The sequence below is a fragment of the Cervus elaphus genome, chromosome 3, assembly GCF_910594005.1.
Source record: "Cervus elaphus chromosome 3, mCerEla1.1, whole genome shotgun sequence".
In the NCBI taxonomy this organism is placed as follows: domain Eukaryota; kingdom Metazoa; phylum Chordata; class Mammalia; order Artiodactyla; family Cervidae; genus Cervus; species Cervus elaphus.
This window is the reverse complement of record NC_057817.1, coordinates 42,303,862-42,323,438: the sequence shown is the minus strand read 5'-3', so window position 1 is coordinate 42,323,438 and position 19,577 is coordinate 42,303,862. Positions and strand designations below refer to the sequence as shown.

Genomic DNA, 19,577 nt, shown 5'->3' with positions numbered 1-19,577 from the left:
CTTGGCTCCCACAGCCCCTCTTCCATCCCCAGGCAGTCTTGTTTTTGCTTTTCCCTTCTGCTAATTCAGTTACCATCTATCCTACTTCTGTCTGCCACGCGGTTACTGAAATATGGTCTGTCGTGGTCTCTACTCACGGATTCTACGTCCTTCTGTGTTTCCGCTTCTTTATTCCTTTTTGCTTTCATTTGGGTGGAGCTTTGGGAGGAAGGATAGTGTATGTTCTCTCTTTCCTTATTAATGAAAATGAATAAACTATAAAGGACCGACTTGAGGAGAAAATATAGCTTCTCTATATTTTTTTCTATATTGTCTTTATAAAGACAGATTTACTTCTCTCTTTATTCCCCTGGAGAAGGGAATAACTACCCACTCCATTATCCTGGCCTGGAGAATTCCACGGACTGTATAGTCCACGGGGTAGCAAATTGTCAGACACGACTGAGCAACTTTCACTTCTCTCTTTATTGCATGAGGTTGAAATCTTAACCGAGAAAAACAGGATAAGTTACTCTTCAGCAAGAGAGTCAGGTGGAAGATGGTGGTGTTTATACATCACTTAGAATCAGAGGCAGAAGCCAAAACTTTTTGAACATAAATGATAGGTTTGTGTTTTTTTACTTTTTAAAATATTATCTTGTAATAACTTAAAAAAAATTGGAGTATAATTGCTTTACGACGCTGTGTTGGTTTCTGCCGTACAACAATGTGTATACATAAGTATACATATGTAGGTTTTTTTTAAAGACATTTTCACACTTTCTTTAGTGGTGGTACTCATTTTTTTTTAAATAAAATTTTACTTGCATCTCGATATATAAAACAGAAAAAAGTTGTAATTTTTTTCCCTATAGGCATTTAAATTTTTTCTTCTGTTAAACACCCGAACTCCTTCCAAGACCTTTAGGACTCCCCAGAGCACAGATGGAAAGCCAGAGCTTTAGTAGTGATATTTTATACTGCTTTGGCCCAACCATCTCTCTGGTGTAAGTGCTTTGAGGATGTCAAAAAGCAACGCTAATGTTAATTAAACTTTATTGAGTACTCACTGTGTTTGGGGGTGTATCTTATGCTTTATACACAGTGTCTCATTTAATTTTCATTATGATGCTCTGAAGAGGCATCATGATTATTCCCACTTTGTAGGTGAGGAAATGGAGGCCTGGAGAGAGTAAGTACTTGTTCACGGATACACAGCTAGGAAGAACTGGGATTCAAACCCAGGTCTGTTCAGCTTGGAGCCCACTCAACGTGACACTGGGCGTGATCTGGTGGACTTTGGCCCCCAGGAGCACCTACAACCCTCCCTGGGGGCTGCTGCACACACTACCAGTTTGTGACAAAAATACAATGATGAAATAGGTTATAACAAAAATCAATGCCTGTCTCTCATCCTCAGGCAAGGCCAGCTCCCAGACACCCCGCCCTATTCTGCATCAGATTCCTGCTCTCCTCCACAGGACAAAGGTGAGTGGGACACACCTCCCTCTCACTTGTCTTGCCCTTCTCTTCTCTTGGGCCCTGTGTGGTGAGAAAGAGAGGCCTCCCTGACTTGCGTGTTCCCCCAGGTGCGTGCTGCCCGACCCTGACACCTGCAGCCCGGGGGACCCCAGCTGCCCTCCTCCCTTCGGCAAATGCACCTGGGATTCTGCCCGCACACCAGCCTCACAGCTCGTCTGAAATGAGCAACTCCGGCCATCCCCACAGCGCCTTTCACAACTGCTACCCAGACGCCAGTCACCTCGTGAGCCCCCTGGACCAGTCTGGGGGAATTGGTTGTTCTTACCATCAGCAGTCTCTGTGCCACAGTCCTGGGTAAAGGGCTAGATACTTAGTTTACTTGTTTGTCTTCTTTTTTACAATTATTTTTAAATTAACTTTTGAAAGTTTATTTATTTTTTAATTGAAGGATAATTGCTTTGCAGAATGGTGTTGATTTCTTACACTACCATATGTAAAGTAGACAGAATTTGCTCTATGATTCAGGGAACTCAAAACGGGACTCTAGAGGGCTGGGATGGGGAGGGAGGTAGAGGGGACATATGTATACCTATGGCTGATTCATGTTGATGTTTGTAGATACTTCGTTTTGAAAGTCCAGCCAGCCCCTCTCCCCAGCAGCGCTGGTAGAATGAACTGTATAGTCCTTTCCAGAAGATGGCAGCGTTGAGACACATATCAGATACCCAGTAGCCTTGGCTTTAGACAAGCTTTTAAATAACAATCCACCCAACCCAAGGTCCTCCTGTGATGGAAAGCCAAAATGTCAGAAATGTAGAGGGATATTCCAGATGAATGAGAAAGCACTCTTTGAGTTTGCAGCCTCAGCTAGACCACTCAAGTGATTTGTGAATGAGCGCTCTGAAACTCACGTGTCAATTGTCTTTCAATCAGTATTCACGTATCAATATTCTTTCTTTCTCTTCCGTTCCATTCCTCCTTCCCTCTCTCTCATTCCTTCCTCTAGATCTAGAGGATGATTAAAAGAGTAAAGGCCATCAAATATTGTGACAAAATTCTACATGAAAAACAGTTTCAGGTGTAAAATGTACACTTAAATTTTAAGTATCTTCTGTCTTCTGTCTTGGTTTCTGCCTTCGGAAATGTTGTCAGTTTATTTTTTCAAATACATGAATCCCAGATCCATTGGATAATGGGAAACTGAATTCAGACTAGTAGAGCTCATGGAGTAGGAGCTTGCTCCATCCACTCCATTTATCAGCCCTGTATTACAGACTCCAGGATGCAAGAAACTTTAACTAGAATTAGTCTTAGGAAGGTCAAGAGCAGAGTCCTGGGAAATTTAATTTGATTTAATGTGACATGGAGAGCAAAGAAAAATCCTAACCTTATTTCGGGTTCTTGATTTTAGAGTCTTATTGCCACCAACCAAGAAGAGAAAGTGCACGCAGGTGCTGGAGGACTCCGGGGACCGTCACGTGTGGGCCCACCACTCCAGACCCAGTGAGCCAACCCGGGGCCCCTTGCTGCCATTAAATAAGGGACTTTTACCAGCCTTGGAGTAGGCCTAAAAATCGTTTTCTCTCTCATAGAAGGGCGATGATATGCTCTGGGAGTGTATTTCTTCCTTCTATTTTCATAATTGTATTTATTTATATTTTGGCAGTGCTGGGTCTTCGTTGCTGCGTGGGCTTTTCTCTCGTGGTGAGCAGGGGCTTCTCCTGTTACGGAGCACAGGCTCCGGGGTGCTTGGGCTTCAGTGGTTGTGGCTCCTGGACGCTAGAGCACAGGTTTAGCAGTTGTGGCACATGGGCTTAATTGCTCCACGTCATGTGGGATCTTCCTGGACCAGGGATGGAACCTGTGTCTCCCGAATTGGCAGGCGGAGTCTTTAACACTGAGCCACCAGGGAAATCCTATTTTTTTTCCTTCTTGATGTAATGTTTCATGCAGTCTTAGGTGGGGTCATATATGTGCTCCTGGGGAAAGACGCCACTGTCCCTCTCTGGCAGAGATGAAATGCTATCCTTTCAGTTTTAGGGGCAGTTGTGTCTTGGAGGGCCCAGGCTCCAGGCCTGGGGAGGCCGTGCAGTGTCGCAGCACCGGCAGAGCCTGATCTTGTGCTCAGGGCTTCGTTCAGCGCAATCCTTCTCAACACAGACATGCACACAAATAACACAGGGATCTTAGTAACATGCAGATGCTCAGGTGCAGTGCGTGTGAGGTGTGGGCTGAAATTCTGCATTCCTAACAAGCTCCTGGGCGATGCTGATGCTGCTGGCTCATGGAAAGGAAATTACTGGGAGAAGCAGGACTTAAGAGGATTTCTCCAGGGGAGCAAGAAGGTAGAGAGATGAGCTTCCTTAGCACTTGCTTCCAATGAGCAGATTCCCAGTAGATCTTTGACATTTTGTAAAATCCCCTGGAGAAGGGCATGGCAAGCCACTCCAGTATTCTTGCTTGGGAATTCCCATGGACAGAGGAGCCTGGAGGGCTACAGTCCATGGGGGTCGCAAAAGAGTTGGACACGACTGAGCAATTAAAACAACAACAAAAACCATTTTAGAAGTCCTTTAGCCAGGTTATATGATGCCCAAGTGGTCAGCCCACCTCATTCTTTCTCTTACATATCATATGACACATCATGTTTTGTTTTGTTTTTTGACACATCATGTTTTGAGCTTAGGGACCTGACCAAGTTGAGAACAAGCTGAAGTTTTTGAGCCTGAAGCCTTGAACTTCTGAATTTCGGGATTAAGTGCTATGACACTTATTAGGGGCAAGGATACTATTCCATGCCAATCTTACTACCCACTGTAAATAATGAACGTAGGCAGTGGGGACAGTGCCCCCAGTTCAGGATACCCAGTCACGTCTCTTTTATTCCTAATCATCAGTTTAGCCAGAAGTCCAAGATTTTCCTCTTAAGGCTCCCCTGAAACGATTGTCCCCACACTCCAGAGGTTTATGTTGCCCAGACAGGAGGCTCCCATTGCCTTCTCACCCGCTCAGGTGAGAAAACTGCTGCCTTTGCCTTTCACAGCCACATGATGCGAGTTGGCCCTCTGTGTCCCGTGGAGCCTGCTGGTTTGTTCAGGGACAGCTGGCCTCCGCTCTGTCATGGGCTGTGGGAGTCCTTCACTGGATGATGACTTCACTTGGCCAAGTCCCACACATCATCACTCCCTGGACGTGCTGTGGTAGTACCCGGGCATCTGGGTATCATATAAACCAAATCCGGCATATAAACCAAACCTCTGCTGACTTCTTGTCTTTTGCATGGTCCCATCATGGCCAGCAGCTGCCTTGGTTTTTCTTATTCAACCTTAGAAACACAGAATGCTAATTAAAGCCTTGTTTCTGAATAATATAGAGCTCTCCATCCACCTTCCTATGCACGGTTACTCTAATTTCTTCAAGGATCCTTGCATACTGCCTGCTGCTTATTTATGCTTCTTAAACACAAAAAGCTGAGTAAATTTCTAGCCAGATGAGGGGACCATCTGTTCACTCTCTCACAGATGCACCAGCTTACTGAGAGTACTTTGGGTAAGTCACCCAAACCTTCCAAGAGCTTTCTCATAAGCTAGATCGCTCCTCAAATTCTCCTGGCCATTTCAGAAGTAAGCTCCACCCTGTGACGATGGTCTGCAGCCTGTCCCTAGGGAGGGCATTGATGTGTCACTCTCTCTCTAGAGAATAGTCATAGAGAAGTAACTGAACTGTCCCAGCACATCAGAAATCTTGCATTCCTTATTTAAATCCTATTCAAAGATCCCTGAAAAGCCTTCAAAGATAATTGGCTCCAGATAGCAATTCCAGAATGAAAATGAGCAGGTTCCCAGGGGAATTAAAAAACAACAACAACAACCCACTTAATCCAAATGCTATGCTTTCAGCAGAAGTTTTCCACTGGAGAACTCATATTTGTTGTTGCAGAGATCAAGAGTTTTACAAAGGTCCTGGAGAAATGGCATATGGGGAATGGAAGGAGGAGCTAGTCTTACAGGCAGGACTTTTGATGGGGGAAGTTGTCCTAAATCAATCAGTAAGGGTTTTCTGGTGAATTTCTCCTCAGCAGTTCATGTTGGTCAAGGGTTCCAAGATGCCCATTTATTGGGTTCACAATGAAGAATTACTGGGCTGCTGGAGGCAGATGTGAAAACTTGCTTAGAGAGAGAGTAGGTGTTGAGCAGGCTTCTGCCAGCTGGTTCCTGGCCCCACGTGGTCTGGACCCCGAATATGAGAGGATTCCTGGTCCTGTCTGATGAAAATTCTAAATATAAGAGAGCTCATGGCCCTATATGGCTTAAACTTCAAATGCATGAGTGTTTTTTAACCCCAGAGTCATGGTCATTAGTCCACAGAGAAAGAATTTCCAGTGTAGAATCAGGAAAAGTACCTGTCTCGTGTCTCCAGGAATCATGGACTTTTTCAAGCCTGACTTTCTTAATTATCAAATGAGAATCATGATTTCTATTTCACCAAGAGTTTTTTAAAAAAAGTAATATAGGGACTTCCCTGGTGGTCCAGTGGCTGAGACTGTACTTCTACTGCAGGGGGCGCAGGTTTGATTGGGAAACTAAGATCCCACATGCAGCACAGCAAAAAAAAAAAAAGTAAAGTAAAAGAAAATATTTTGAAAGACATTCAGATGCAAGCTGTGAGTTTTCTCCCCAAAGTTGAGACTTTGCTGCCTTCACACTTCTGTTTCTCTCTTCTGCTACATTTCTCAAGACTTCCTCAGTGCAGCATGAAGAGAAATGTTGAATCCATCTGTCCCAGGTAACAATTGTGACACTGAAGAAGTGTTTCAGGTCTTTGAACCCCAATTTCTACATTTGTTAAATGGGATTAAGAATCCTTACCTTGTAATCACTTTATAAATCTCTTTGGCTACATCTACTGAAACATATCCAATGGTCCAGTGATTCCCCTTCTAGGAATACACCGAACAGAAGTATATACATATGCCCACTAACAGACCCCACAGACATTCATACTAGCGTTAGTTATAATAACCACAAATGGAATACTATACAGCAAGGAAAATGAACGAACTACTATCATTTGCAACAATGATGAATGATCTCATAAGCATTGCTGGTTAAAAGAAGCCAATACGTAAGAGTACATATGATGTTACATAATTTATATAAACTTCTCTATGATATTGGATCAGAATAGTGATTATTCTTGAGCAAGAGAAAGTAGTAACTGGAAGAGAGCATGCGTGTGTCTTCTAGAGTGCTGAAAGTATCCTACTTCTTGATCTAGAGGTAGTTACCCAGTATACCTCATTTTATTAAAAAGCATCAAATTGTGTACTAATGATCTGTGCACTCTTTCTCATGAATATTATACTTCAATAAGGGCTTCCTGGGTGGCACAAGTAGTGAAGAACCCCCTGCCCCCTGCCTACCCTCCCTACCAGCACCTAGAGGAGCAGAGCTGACCTTTGACCGCTTCCCTGTCACCTGCTGCCATACTTGAGTAGGAAAGGGTCTGAGTTAGCAGGTATTCACTCAGGCCCACAACATGATTTCACATCAGACAGAGCCACCACGGAGGCCAAGAAAGAAGTGTTTGCTAAGGCTTCTTAGGAATAACTGAGTCACCTGAGATGAATGAGTACATGTGATAATGACAGTGCTGGTAATCCTAACCAAAGGCACCATTGTTTAAATTCTCACTGGAGGCAGACGCTCTGGTAAACACTTCCAGACATGACTCACTGAATTCCTTCAACAGTCCTGGGAGGCATCGTATTGTTGCTCACATTTTGCAGGTGAAGCAACTGAAGCCTAGAGATGTTAGACCACTTCCTAACTGGCCAGTAAATGCAGAGTTGTGATTCAAACCCAGTTCCATATGGTTCCAAACTCCAAGCTCTTGAACTTCCTTGATCCTCTCTCCACTGCAGGAGGCAGAAAGAAAAGATGGAAGAGCTAGTTTCTCCCTTTCTTTGAACTTGGTATGAACAGGAGAACCACACAAGGTTTTTTTGTTTGTTTTGAAAAGTTTAAGACAGGTAACTTTTGGAGGAGTGAGGACATGAAGAACTCCGAGCATTGCTGACCTTATATATTCTTAGCTGGGAAAAAGTTTTTTCAGGATTTTGAGAAAATCCTTTTCTGAAATGGTTGTATACAAAACTCAAAAAATAGGTGTTCTGCTTAGGTGACACATAATAGTGCTATCTCAAGAAAAACACAGTTTCTGGGACATTTGGGATACAAAGCAAACTGAAGTAGCTCTGCTATTTATTTAAGAAGCCCTCAATAAAAGTATAAAGAAAGACAGAACAGTGAGTGGGCTAAGTACATGTTGTATATAAGGTGGTGTTATATCCTGACTTGTTGCTTACAGCCATCACCAAGTCATTGTGCACACACACTATTTCCCTTTCACTCCTGATATGAGGCGTGAGTGATGGGAGAAAACTCACAGAAAAGGGAAACAGCAAACATCTTAATAGGATTTACATAAAATTTTTCTGTGGTTGAATCATAAGTTTTGGAGGCATACTCAAATTAGACAAACAACTTGCAAGGATTATGCAAAACTAGAAGCTTGCACATGCAAAATTGCTGTTATTGGACCATTTTTGGTATACAAAAGAAGCAGTTTCATACAGTTAATACTAACTTCTAACAAAGTATTCTCTGCTAATTTATCTTGGTTTTCATATTAGCTTCTGAAAGCGCTTTCATTTGTGTTATGATATTCTCTCTGCTTATGTGTTGTTGCAAGACGGGTAAGACACCTGTTTTAATTTCTGTTTTGCAGTTGAGGGAAGTAAGACACTAAGGGAATAAATAACTTAAAAAAACTAGACCACAGAATCTTGGGGTCACAAGGGACCTGTAACAAATTAGAATGTATTGGTTGCAAAGAGCAAAAACAAAGAAGCAAAGGACAAAACCAATTAAAAAAAAACCCCTCCAACTGCCTGATGCAGCAACCAAACAACAAATCCAAATGAGGGGCTTTATTGGCTCCTGTAACCCAAGATTTAGTACTAGGATGCCAGAACTCAAACTTATGCCGCTGGGACTGGGTGTGTTCATTCTCAACTCCACCTTCTGCTGGGCCGGTTCATTTCCAGACAGGCTTTTCTCTCTTGTCCCACAATGGTGCCAGCAGTTTTGGGGAATGTGTCTTAGATTCAAACCTCATGGAAAAGAGTCAGCATCTTTGAACCCATCTTCCCTAAAGCACAGAGACCCATGTTTCTTGGATTGAATTAGGCCACGTATGTACAATTACTGATGCAAATAGTGAGTGTCGTACTTCTATTAATTAAGCCTGGGCTCCCTACCATCTTCAGGCTGGGAATGGACTTCACTCAAACTGCACCTCTTTGGGCTGGGAATGGAATTCACTAGAACCAGACAGACTGGGAATGAAGAGATGCCATGTCGGAAGATAGATACCGAGGGCAATGTTTCCAACAAGTGCTCACCTTGGCACCTTAGAATCACTGACCCAGGCTGCTCAATTTACAGATGAGGAAACAAACCTAGCCACATGCCCCCTGCTTCCCAACACTTGTCTTTCCCCACAGGGTCCCTCTGCCTCACACGTGGACTATGCATTCGCTCCATGCAGCTGTCTGTGAGTCTAGGAAAAACAGCCTCAGAGGGAAGATCTAACACACCAATTTCTTTGCAGTGACAGGTAGGAGTCACAGCATCGAAGTGCAAGACGTCGACAGTGAGAGACAGAACACGATTCTTGTGGACCAGCCTTCTCCTGCTTTGAAGTGGCAGCCATACCGAAGTGTTCCTTGGCACAGCTTATTAAACAGTCAATATGAAAAACTGTAAGTGGCCTTAGGAACCCCTATGGTTGGCTGGGGAGCAAGGCAGTGCTAACTCTCAAGACTGAATCGAAGTATTTGGGCTTTGAGTCTACCTCTGATCAAATGGAATTTGTCAGTGAGAAAGTGTGTCTTACTCCTTATGTTTTGCATTTTAACAATAAACAGTTGGGACATGAGTTTTGGTCTTCAAGAATCCAGATTTGTAATTCTAACTCATAATTTACCCACTAAATGATGGAGGAAGAGGGAATCTTTTTGAGATCAAATGCCCAGTTTAAACTAAAAGCTGGAAAAGGGAGATTTCCCAAATCACTAATGTTTAATCCTGCAGTCAATTAAAAATTTCATAGAATTATTTTGGGGGGCATATTAAATTGTTATCTCCCCCAGCATCGATGTTGCAATTCAATACTGCCCCTTTCTTGTCAATATAGCCTGTAGTGATCATAGTTGAGGTTGGCTTTATATTAAGAGACTGAAATCAAACCATACAAAATATCCTTAAACTAGAAAATTTTCATCTGATTCTTATGACATTATAGTTTCAAGAAATAAATGTAGACTTATGCACTATTGCTCTTAAAGATCCTTTCAGCCTTCTCTTTATTCCTTAGGATATAATTTACTTACCCAGCTCTTCTAGAATTTTCACTGATTGTAAATGCCTTCTTGAAACACTAAAGTATGTTAATGGGTAAAGAATGTGATTTTCAATTAATAAATACAATATGAAATGAGAAATGCTGGGCTACAAACTTGGGGGTCTTCAAGGTATTTTTCAAACTCCAAATAATTTTTTATTTTTTATATTTTTATTGGAGTATAGTTGCTTATAGTTTCAATTGTACAGCAAAGTAAATCAGCTATTCTTATACATATATCCCGTCTTCTTTGGATTTCCTTCCCATTTAAGTCACCACAGAGCATTGACTACAGAGTTCCCTGTGCTATACAGTACCTTCTCATTAGTTATTTATTTTATACATAGTGTCAGTAGTGCATATATGTTAATCCCAATAGTTTTTTAAGAGCAAAACTTATCACTTGGAATTTTATGTTGGATGAACTAGAAGGAAGAAATCGTTTCCTTAAAATCTGAGGAGTTAGACTTTGGGACTCAATGTGTTTAATTGGAGACAAAAAGAAGCAAGTTGCTAGTTGTATCACTGAAATGTCGCAACTTGTATCTTTGCTGCTGTGTGCAATAGAAAAGGAAAAGAAGGATCCAAAGGTCCTGGTTTTGAGTCAGAGGTCATTTAATGGTTTGGGGGGAGTTGTTCCATATAGTATCTTATGTATGAGTACCCAGGTCTGAAACTGTCACACGTAAGCACAGTATTTTAATCGAAACCTGTAATGCTTCCTAGTCTGTAATGTATCTGAGTTGATCAAGTTTTCAAGGTAACTGTTATCTCTTTTCTTACTTGAGTAGGCTTTTTTAAGTTTATCTGAGCAGTCAATCTATGCTTCACTGATCTGGAAAAAAAAAGAGGATACATGAGTAGTATCAACTCAAAGATGTAGAGGCAGTTTTATTTTGAATGCTTAGCCATAATTCACTTTCCTTAAGCAAAAAAGATTGGCGGTATTCATCTGGATTAGAACTCAGGAGATCTTGAATTCACTACTCACATCACTGAGACAGAAAATCATTTGCCTCTGCTTAGATTAGTAGATCTAACTTGCTACAAAAGCATAATTTTTCTAAATAACCTGAAAATTATAAAGTTAGGGGATTAAAATTTTATTACATTTTTTGAATGATATTTACAACTTGTGTTAAAAGACCTTTAAAAAGGCCAGTTTAGTTGATTTTATAATTAACTTTTGATATCAAAAGCAGAATCGCTACTCTTAGGTAAATAGAATAGTTTTTATAATCAGACTTTTTTTTAATATTCAGAATACTCTTCAACTGTATAATTTTTATGGGTTGATATAGTGTCTGCTTACAGCTGTCTTTAAATTTCAGGCTAATGCTCATATCTGAGCTGCAAATCTTACCTTTTTTCTTCAGAGTTTTTGACAGTGAAACATAGAAGATCACACACAAAAATATTTCCTTTGTTTTTTTTTTCCTTAATCAAAACTGTTCTTACTACCCTCTGTAGTAAAATCTATACAATTCAATCCATCTAGCCTTTTGACAAGCAAATTACAGAAACATGAGTCAATATAAAGTCCCAGATGCCTTAAAATACCTGCTTTTTATCAAGCCCTTCATTCAATGGATTTTCCCGTTGCTGCTGGAGGGCACTGTGATTGTGGGGCCTTTGATCAGCCTGTGCTCCCCTTGTCGCTCAGTCCTGTCTGACTCTGCGATGCCATGAGCCCCCCAGGCTCCCCTGTCCATGGAGTTTTCTGGGTAAGAATACCGGAGTGAGTTACCACCTCCTCCTCCAGGCGACCGTCCCAACCCAGGGACAGAACCCATGCCTCCTATGTCTCCTGAATTGGCAGGCAGTCTTTACCACTGTGCCACCTGAGAAGACTTTGAGGCTAATCAGTGACCTAGTGACTTGATCCATTGGTGAGGTGCTTAGCGTGCCAAGAACGTGAATACTCTTTTCCCAAGAGACCCATTCATAGTTCTGTCACTGAAATTAGAAAAAAATGTAGAGAGTCTGTGCTGTTCATTAAATGGCAGCCATCCAAACTGAGATCCCAGGAAGCAAAGATCCACATAGTAGCAGAGAGCAAACAAAGCAGGAAGTACTGCCATCTCTGTGTCATTCTAGGAAGGCGCTCTTTTCCTGAGGAACATTTAGGAAACTTGATGCATTAAAAATTATGTTCCATATCTACAACACATACAGAAAAAATTACCAAAATTTTCAACTTTTATGTTCTCTTTTCTACTTGATAATGTTGCATGTTTAATAGGTTTTATTTTTGATATGACAACTTCAAAAAAATACGTTTTATTTTTATTAACATTAAAAAGTATTTAATCACGCATAGGGACAATGCAAGGACTTCCCAGGTAGTGCTAGTGGTAAAAAACCCACCTACGGGACATAAGAGATATGGAATTGATCCCTGGGTTGGGAAGATCCCCTGGTGGAGGGCATGGCAACCCACTCCAGTATTCTTGCCTGGGGAATTCCGCAGACAAAGGCAACCCACTCCAGTATCCTTGCCTGGTGAATTCCACAGACAGAGGAGCCTGGCGAGCTACAGTCTATATAGTCGCAAAGAGTTGGACACGACTACAGCAAGTCAGCATGTACATATATATAAAGTGTAGCTCTTGGAAATGATTTGATAAAACAAATAAAGCAAGAGTCTGATTAGCTGCCCCACGGTCATCCTATTATTTTTTTCTGCAGAAGTAAACAACATAGTAGGTAGTCAGTGCTCTGATCAGATCAGAAGGATAAAAAGGAAATGGCCATACTTTAGTGAAAACATGTTTTCAATCAGTAAACATGATTGACTGACTCTGGTTAATCTGGTTGAAAGCTATTCCTGGTAGTTATGACCAGTCTGCTTTATTTTTTCATATGACTACCAGGAAGCTGATTAGTCTTTCATCTGAGGGACTATGTGAGTGTGGTTATGCTGATGAAATGAGAGATTTTTTGTAAGAAGGAAAAAAATGAATTCTATCCCAGATATTTGATATGATAGTAACTTCTCAACTTCTAACTAAGTCTTTCTTCTATACAAGTCTTTCTATTGTATAGTGGAGTCAAATTAGAAATGTAGGAAACACAAAGCGAAAAGGCAGGCTGAGGAGACAATGATTCCATTTGGCAAGAATTGTACTTCTTTCTCATGAAGAAAAAAGGCTGTGAGACAGCCAGCTGTGGTCTGAAATACCATTTTCATTTCCTTGGTTAAAATTAACAAAATTGATTGATTAAATATAGCAAGAGGGCTTCCCTGGTGGCTCAGTTGGTAAAGAGTCTGCCTGCAATGCAGGAGACCTGGATTCGATCCCCTGGAGAAGGGAATGGCAACCCACTCTAGCATTCTTCCCTGGAGAATTACATAGACAGAAGAGCCTGGCGGGCTACAGTCCATGGGATTGCAAACAGTCAGACACGACTGAGTGACTAACACTTTCACATTGTTCAGATATAGCAAAAGATACTTTCCAAAATGTATTTTCCCAAAATGTTTGTATAATTAATATTGTTCATGAAAGAAAATGTGTAGAAAATATTTGTAAGACTGGTTTCTTGCTTCCACTTTTCATAGACCCGATGTAGGCTATCGAGTCGTCACAGACAAAGGATTTAATTTTTCGCCAGCAGATGAAGCTTTTGTTTGCCAAAAGAAGAACCATTTTCAGATCACCATCCATATTCAAGTTTGGGGAAGTCCAAAATTTGTCAAAACCCAAATGGGTCTAAAGCCAATAGAAATGTTTTACTTGAAAGCTTTTGGGGTTAAGGTAAGTCTTTTATTTAGTTTCATCTCATTCAGCCAACATTTAGTAAGTGTTCCAGTTGTCTGTTGCTACATAACCATCTACCCTGAAACTTAGCAACTGAAAATAATAACACTCATTGGTTTGGATCAAAAATCTGCCGCTTGGTCAGGGCTTGGCTCTACTCAGGAGTCATTAGCTGGATCCAGTTTCCAATATGGCTCACTTGAGTGTCTGTCAAGTCTGTGCTGGCCATCAGCCAGGAGCTCAAAGAGGGCTGTAGCTCGGAGGCCTTGGGCTCTTCTCCACATTGACCTCTGCCGGACAGCTTGTGCTTCCTCACAGCATGGTGGATGGGGTCTAAGAATAAATACTTCAAGACACAGGAAATAGAAGCTGCCAATTCAGAATCTGGCAGAACATCACTTCAAACCACAGCTTTAAAGTTTTTAGTGTATAAATCTTAGACTTCTTTTGCTGAGTGTAATTAGTTTATTCTTTTTGAGGCTGGTGTGTTTCCATATGCAGTTGGTTCATAGTTTTCACCAAATTCCCAAAGAAGTCTGTAACTTAAAAAAGCCAAGGAACCACTAATCTAGTCAATGCTCCCTCTTTCCCAGTTAACAGAGGGGAAACTGAGGCCCAGGAAAGTCACACCATTCATTCAAAATAGTAAATAATAGAGCTGGGATTAGAATGCAGGTAGGATGACTTCTGAGTGGTCAACAAGTATTTATTGCATTATTACCTCAGATCCAGCTCCTTAGGGTGAGGAATATCCATTATCTACATATATTTTTTTCTGATCACTAACCTGAGTCTCCCAAAGTGGCACTTTACCACTAGTGGCTCTTCACCGCTAAACACATCAGCTGCCCTTGCTCCAAACCAAGCTCTTAAATAAAACCAATGCAAACCAAACAAACACAAAAAAATAAACAGCAAGCACACAATAATAAAACATATATTTCTGATTGTGGAAGTAATATGAGTCCAGTGTGGACATTATGGAATAAATAGAAAAGTATGAAAGAAGCGATACAATTCATTCATACTTGGGATCCACCATTTAGTAACTTAATTTTTCCTTATTTTTTCTGTTATTAAAATTAATCTCATATAGATAATATTATATTGTGGAAATAGCATTATATAATATCATTAAAGACTATAAAATATTGTTAAAGATGATACGGTTTTCCATTATATCAAGATACCTTATTAATTCCTGTATTACTGTAAATTTTTTATTGGTAATAAAACTGCAGTGAACATTCAGGCATATTAATTTTTGTATGAGAATAAATTCCAGAATAGGCATTGCACATTGAACATATGGTCAGTAATAAAACTCTTGATACTGGTTGCCTAATTGCTTTCTGGAAAGATAGTGACTATGCAAATACCTACAAGTCATAGGACAGATACCAGCAGACACTTGCTACTCTTCCCTAATAACAAGAAGACTTTGTAGCAACTGTTGAATAAATGTCATTTCCTATGTTTTATTTATTTTTACTGTTTATTGTTATTTCTTATTAATAAGCTCTGAAAGGGCTGAGATTTCTGTTAGCTTTGTCTTCTCACCTCTATTGCCTAATGCAATGCCTGGTTCAAAGCGGGTGCTCAACAAGTATGTATGAAATGAATGAATGAACGAGTAAGTGCATGTATCTGTTGAGCTGCCTTGCTCTTGTGTTTTGGGGATTTCCTAATAGCTCAGCACCTGCAGTGCAGGAGACCCTGGTTCAGTCCCTGGGTCGGGAGGATCCATGGTCTGCTCTATGTTCCCTGTTTGCCTGAAGTTCTCTCTTGTCTTGTGTTTTCTTTGTTTAGCTCTTCAGGTATTTGTTTCTTTTCTCACCAATAGCGCACTGCATTAAGGTCAGAGTCCTTACACATCTTTCAGTGACTTGGGCCTCTTGTCAAGTGCTTAACATAATGCCTTGGGAAACTTTTTAAGTAATTGAAAATTATTTACTAATGAATGTTTTAATTAATAAAGAAATTAATTATGAAGTAATTACTTTTTGTTATTCTACATAGGCAGAAGCCACCAATCAAATAATTGCTATTGAACAGTCCCAAGCAGACAGAAGCAAAAAGATATTCGATCCTGTTAAGTAAGAACTTCTTTTCTGAAATCTCTTGTGAACATCTTTTGGGAAGAAAATCTATTGCCAAATTTATTTTATTTTAAAAGAATTCCATGATACAAACTAAACTAGTAATAATGTGTTAGTATTATGAACACATGCTTATCAACAAAAGTAGGTAAAATATATTGAAATAATTGCAAAAAAATCTGTATAAAAAGCCCCATCTTTTAGGTCATCATTATTTACAGAATATTTATTACTGACAATCTTGCTAACAACTTTGGTTCCTCGAGACAGATTATAATTAGAGCTTCCTTTTAATTTTTCATTTAAATCAGCATGCTACTGATTGAATTGATTTTAAAGTTCTGGATCCATGCTGTGCTTATAATTCATTTATCTTGTTTCTTAAAGCAATGCTGTTAGATTGCTTAATGAGCCCTAAAATAGAAAGAATGAAGGGAACTTCCCCAGTGGTCCAGTGGCTAAGACCCCGTGCTCCCAATGCAGGGGGCCTGGGTTCAATTTCTGGTCGGGAAACTAGGTCCACATGTCACTACTAAGATCCTGTGCAGCCCAAGAAATAAATAAATGAAAATAATATTTCAAATAAAAGAAAGCCAGAGGACTGGGATCATCCAAAACAATATGGTGGACCACACCATATAAAATGAATGAGACTTGCTTTTTGACTGACTGGCTGGGGATGATTTGACCTGGAGTCAGTCCTATTTGGGGAAGAAGATAGTGCTAGAGCCTGGATAGACCAGGTGTGAGCTCAGCCTGAAGCTCAAGCATGTACAGACAGCTCTGAACTTGCCTGGTACATCTGGTTTTCCCTTGCTGGGAGGCTGTGTGTGGTCTACCTCAGGAGCAGGCAGCTTCCCACAGCCAGGCCAGGAGAAGGCAAATACGTGAAGGAGATGTGAAGGAGTTCACCAGGAACCTAGAGGAACCGCTTCTGTCGGGAGGGGAGCGCTATAGCAACAGTGACAGAGGTGATGGGGCTTCTCTCCTGCTGTCGAGATCAAAGAGCCGCAATGAAGGCGCACACAGCCCTGTGGAGTCAGGTACTCTGGACTTGAACTGCTGCTGAATGAGCATTTCTGACCACTCAACTAAATTAAAAGACACTTTCTCCTTGGAGAAAAGCTATGACAAACCTAGACAGCGTATTAAAAAACAGAGACATCACTTTGCTGACCAAGGTCCATATAGTTAAAGCTATGGTTTTTTCAGTAGCTATGTGTGGATGTGAGAGCTGGACCATAAAGAAGGCTGAACACTGAAGAAATAATGCTTTCAAACTGTGGTGCTGGAGAAGACTCTTGAGAGTCCCTTGAACTGCAAGGAAATCAAACCAGTCAATCCAAAGGAAATCAACCCTGAATATTCATTGGAAGGACTGATGCTGAAGCTGAAACTCCAATACTTTGGCCACCTATTGTGAAAAGCTAACTCATTGGAAAAGACGCTGATGCTGGGAAAGATTGAGGGCAGGAGAAGAAGGGGACGCCAGAGGATGAGATGGTTGGAGGGCATCATTGACTCAATGGATGTAAATTTGAGCAAACTCCAGGAGATTGTGAAGGACAGAGAAGCCTGGTGTGCTGCAATCCAAGGGTTTAAAAGAGTTGGACGTTACTTAGGGACCGAACAAAGAGTAACTCCCTGGCAGCCATTCCTGACTAGGCTGTGGGTACTATATTAAAAATCGGTGTCCTTCACCGTGTGATAAGAATGGGGGACTAAACATACCTCAGAATCTAAGAATGAATCAGATATGATCAAGAACTAAGTTCTCTTACAGTTTCTTGGTGTTTTTGCTGTTTGCTTTAGAATTAACCTGCTGGCCGACCAGGTCACCAAAGTAACTCTGGGCCGGTTACACTTCAGCGAAACCACAGCAAATAACATGAGAAAGAAGGGGAAGCCAAACCCTGACCAGAGGTACTGGTGTGGTGTGTATGCATCGCGGGGGGTGAGGTGGGGGGGGTAGCTGGTTATGCTACCTGACAGCCCAGGGCCCCCAGAGGCCCCTCTGATCCCCTTGGCCTCCCTCAGCTGCTTTCCTCCCTTCCCTGACTCTGTCTGTTGCCACATTTCATTCATCCTTAGACATCGTTCTTCTTCCATCCTCACACCCTGCGATGCCTCCTCTCCTGTCCAGCCTTCAAGTGGCTTGTTTTCATTCTCCCCGTGATCCTTCTGCAGGGGTCCCCAACCACCCGGATCTAATGCCTGATGATTTGGGGTGGAGCTGATGTAATAATAATAGAAATAAAGTGCGCAATAAATGCAATGCACTTGAATCTTCCTGAAACTATGCCCCTTCCACCCCAGTCCATGGAAAAATTCTCTTCCATGAAACTGGCCCTTTGTGCAGCTGGGGACAGCTGCATCTGGAGGGGCCATGTGTTCATGCTTTATGACTGGCTGAGGGCTAAGGATTGATGGCATTTATTGAATTCTGTGTGCTGGTCACTACTTTAATGCCCTGAGTTCTGAAGCTCTGCTGTAGCCTTTTTTGATTGAAAATATATTTGCATTAATGATTTACACCTGTGATTCTCACACTGTGCTCCCAGGACCAGCACAGATGGTATCACCTGGACACTTATTAGAGATGCAAGTTGTTGGGACTCACTAAAAACCTACCTGATCAAAAACTTGGGGTGAGGTCCAGCAGTCTATATTTTAACAAGCTCCCCCCCCCAAGTGATTTGATGCATGCTCAAGTTTAGGAACCACTGATTTTAGAACAAAGGTTTTGGAGTTGGAGGGAACTGAGTTTGACTGTTTGATACTGCCATTTACTAGCTGGGTGACCTTGAGCATGGAACTTAACCTCCCTGAGATTCATTTTCCTATTCTGTAAAAATGGTTCAATACCCATATCCTTCTCCAATAAGGTTGTTTTGGGGTTCTAAGTGAAATAATGTAGATAAACTGCTTAGCCCAGCACATGGCACATTTTGAGAACTCAGTGGATGGTAGCTAATTACTATCATCATTGTAACAGTTATTACAATTATTGACATACTTTAGTTTCAGGGGAAAAATCTTACTCCCTAAGGACTGGAGACGGTTTAGAGTGCTACAGAAGAAGTTGGCGAAGTTTTTTTTTTTTTTTTTTAATGAAATTCTTAAAGTAAATGCTTTTCTTATAGGGATAGTTTATATTTTGACTTTAAAGAAATGGTCTAATAAGGACCTATTGTATAGCACAGGGAACTCTATTCAATACTCTGTAATGACCTGTGTGAGGAAAGAATCTAAAAAAGAGTGGACATATATATGAGATTCACTTTCCTGTATAGCAGAAACTAACTTCAATAAAAAGTTTTAAAAATGCATCATACTTCTTTAAAAAAAAGAGGAAGAAATGGTCTAATCTTAAAAGTGTCTCATCAGTGATACACATAAAGAGCAGTTAAAATAGTGAGGAAGATCGCCTTGATAACAATTGGAAGAGAGGGTTCTGGTTTTTGACTGAAGTCATGACTGGAGGCTATGAAAGGTGCAGGTTACCTGACCAAGAGCAGATCGGGATAGTAAGGAGCCTGTGTGGCTGGGCGAGTCCTTTGGGGTCACCCCCCACCCCCCCACCCCCTGCCTTATGGCCTAGGATGTGTGGCTTGGATGGTCTGGACAAAGGCACCTCTAAGATGACTTTTTTGTGCGTGTGTATGTGAGCGGTGCTGTGCTGAGGGCCCAGGGATGCACCGGCCTAAGGCCTGCCCCAGGCCAGCACTGATGGGCCGAGCCAGTCGGCCCAGTGATGGCTGTTGTGGGCGTGCAAAACACCACACTCGTC

General features: G+C 41.3%; 1 protein-coding gene across 1 annotated transcript in view; it reads left to right on the top strand.

Moving 5' to 3' along the window:
* The window catches only part of MYRFL (myelin regulatory factor like), a 121,203-nt gene that overhangs the window by 43,467 nt on the left and 58,159 nt on the right, over window positions 1–19,577 (top strand). Inside the window, exons 3-9 of the mRNA XM_043879096.1 lie at window positions 1,400–1,467; window positions 1,569–1,815; window positions 2,873–2,964; window positions 9,136–9,286; window positions 13,490–13,685; window positions 15,708–15,784; window positions 17,600–17,710. Coding sequence (XP_043735031.1) covers window positions 1,400–1,467; window positions 1,569–1,815; window positions 2,873–2,964; window positions 9,136–9,286; window positions 13,490–13,685; window positions 15,708–15,784; window positions 17,600–17,710 — 942 coding nt within the window. The remainder of the gene's footprint in view (window positions 1–1,399; window positions 1,468–1,568; window positions 1,816–2,872; window positions 2,965–9,135; window positions 9,287–13,489; window positions 13,686–15,707; window positions 15,785–17,599; window positions 17,711–19,577) is intronic.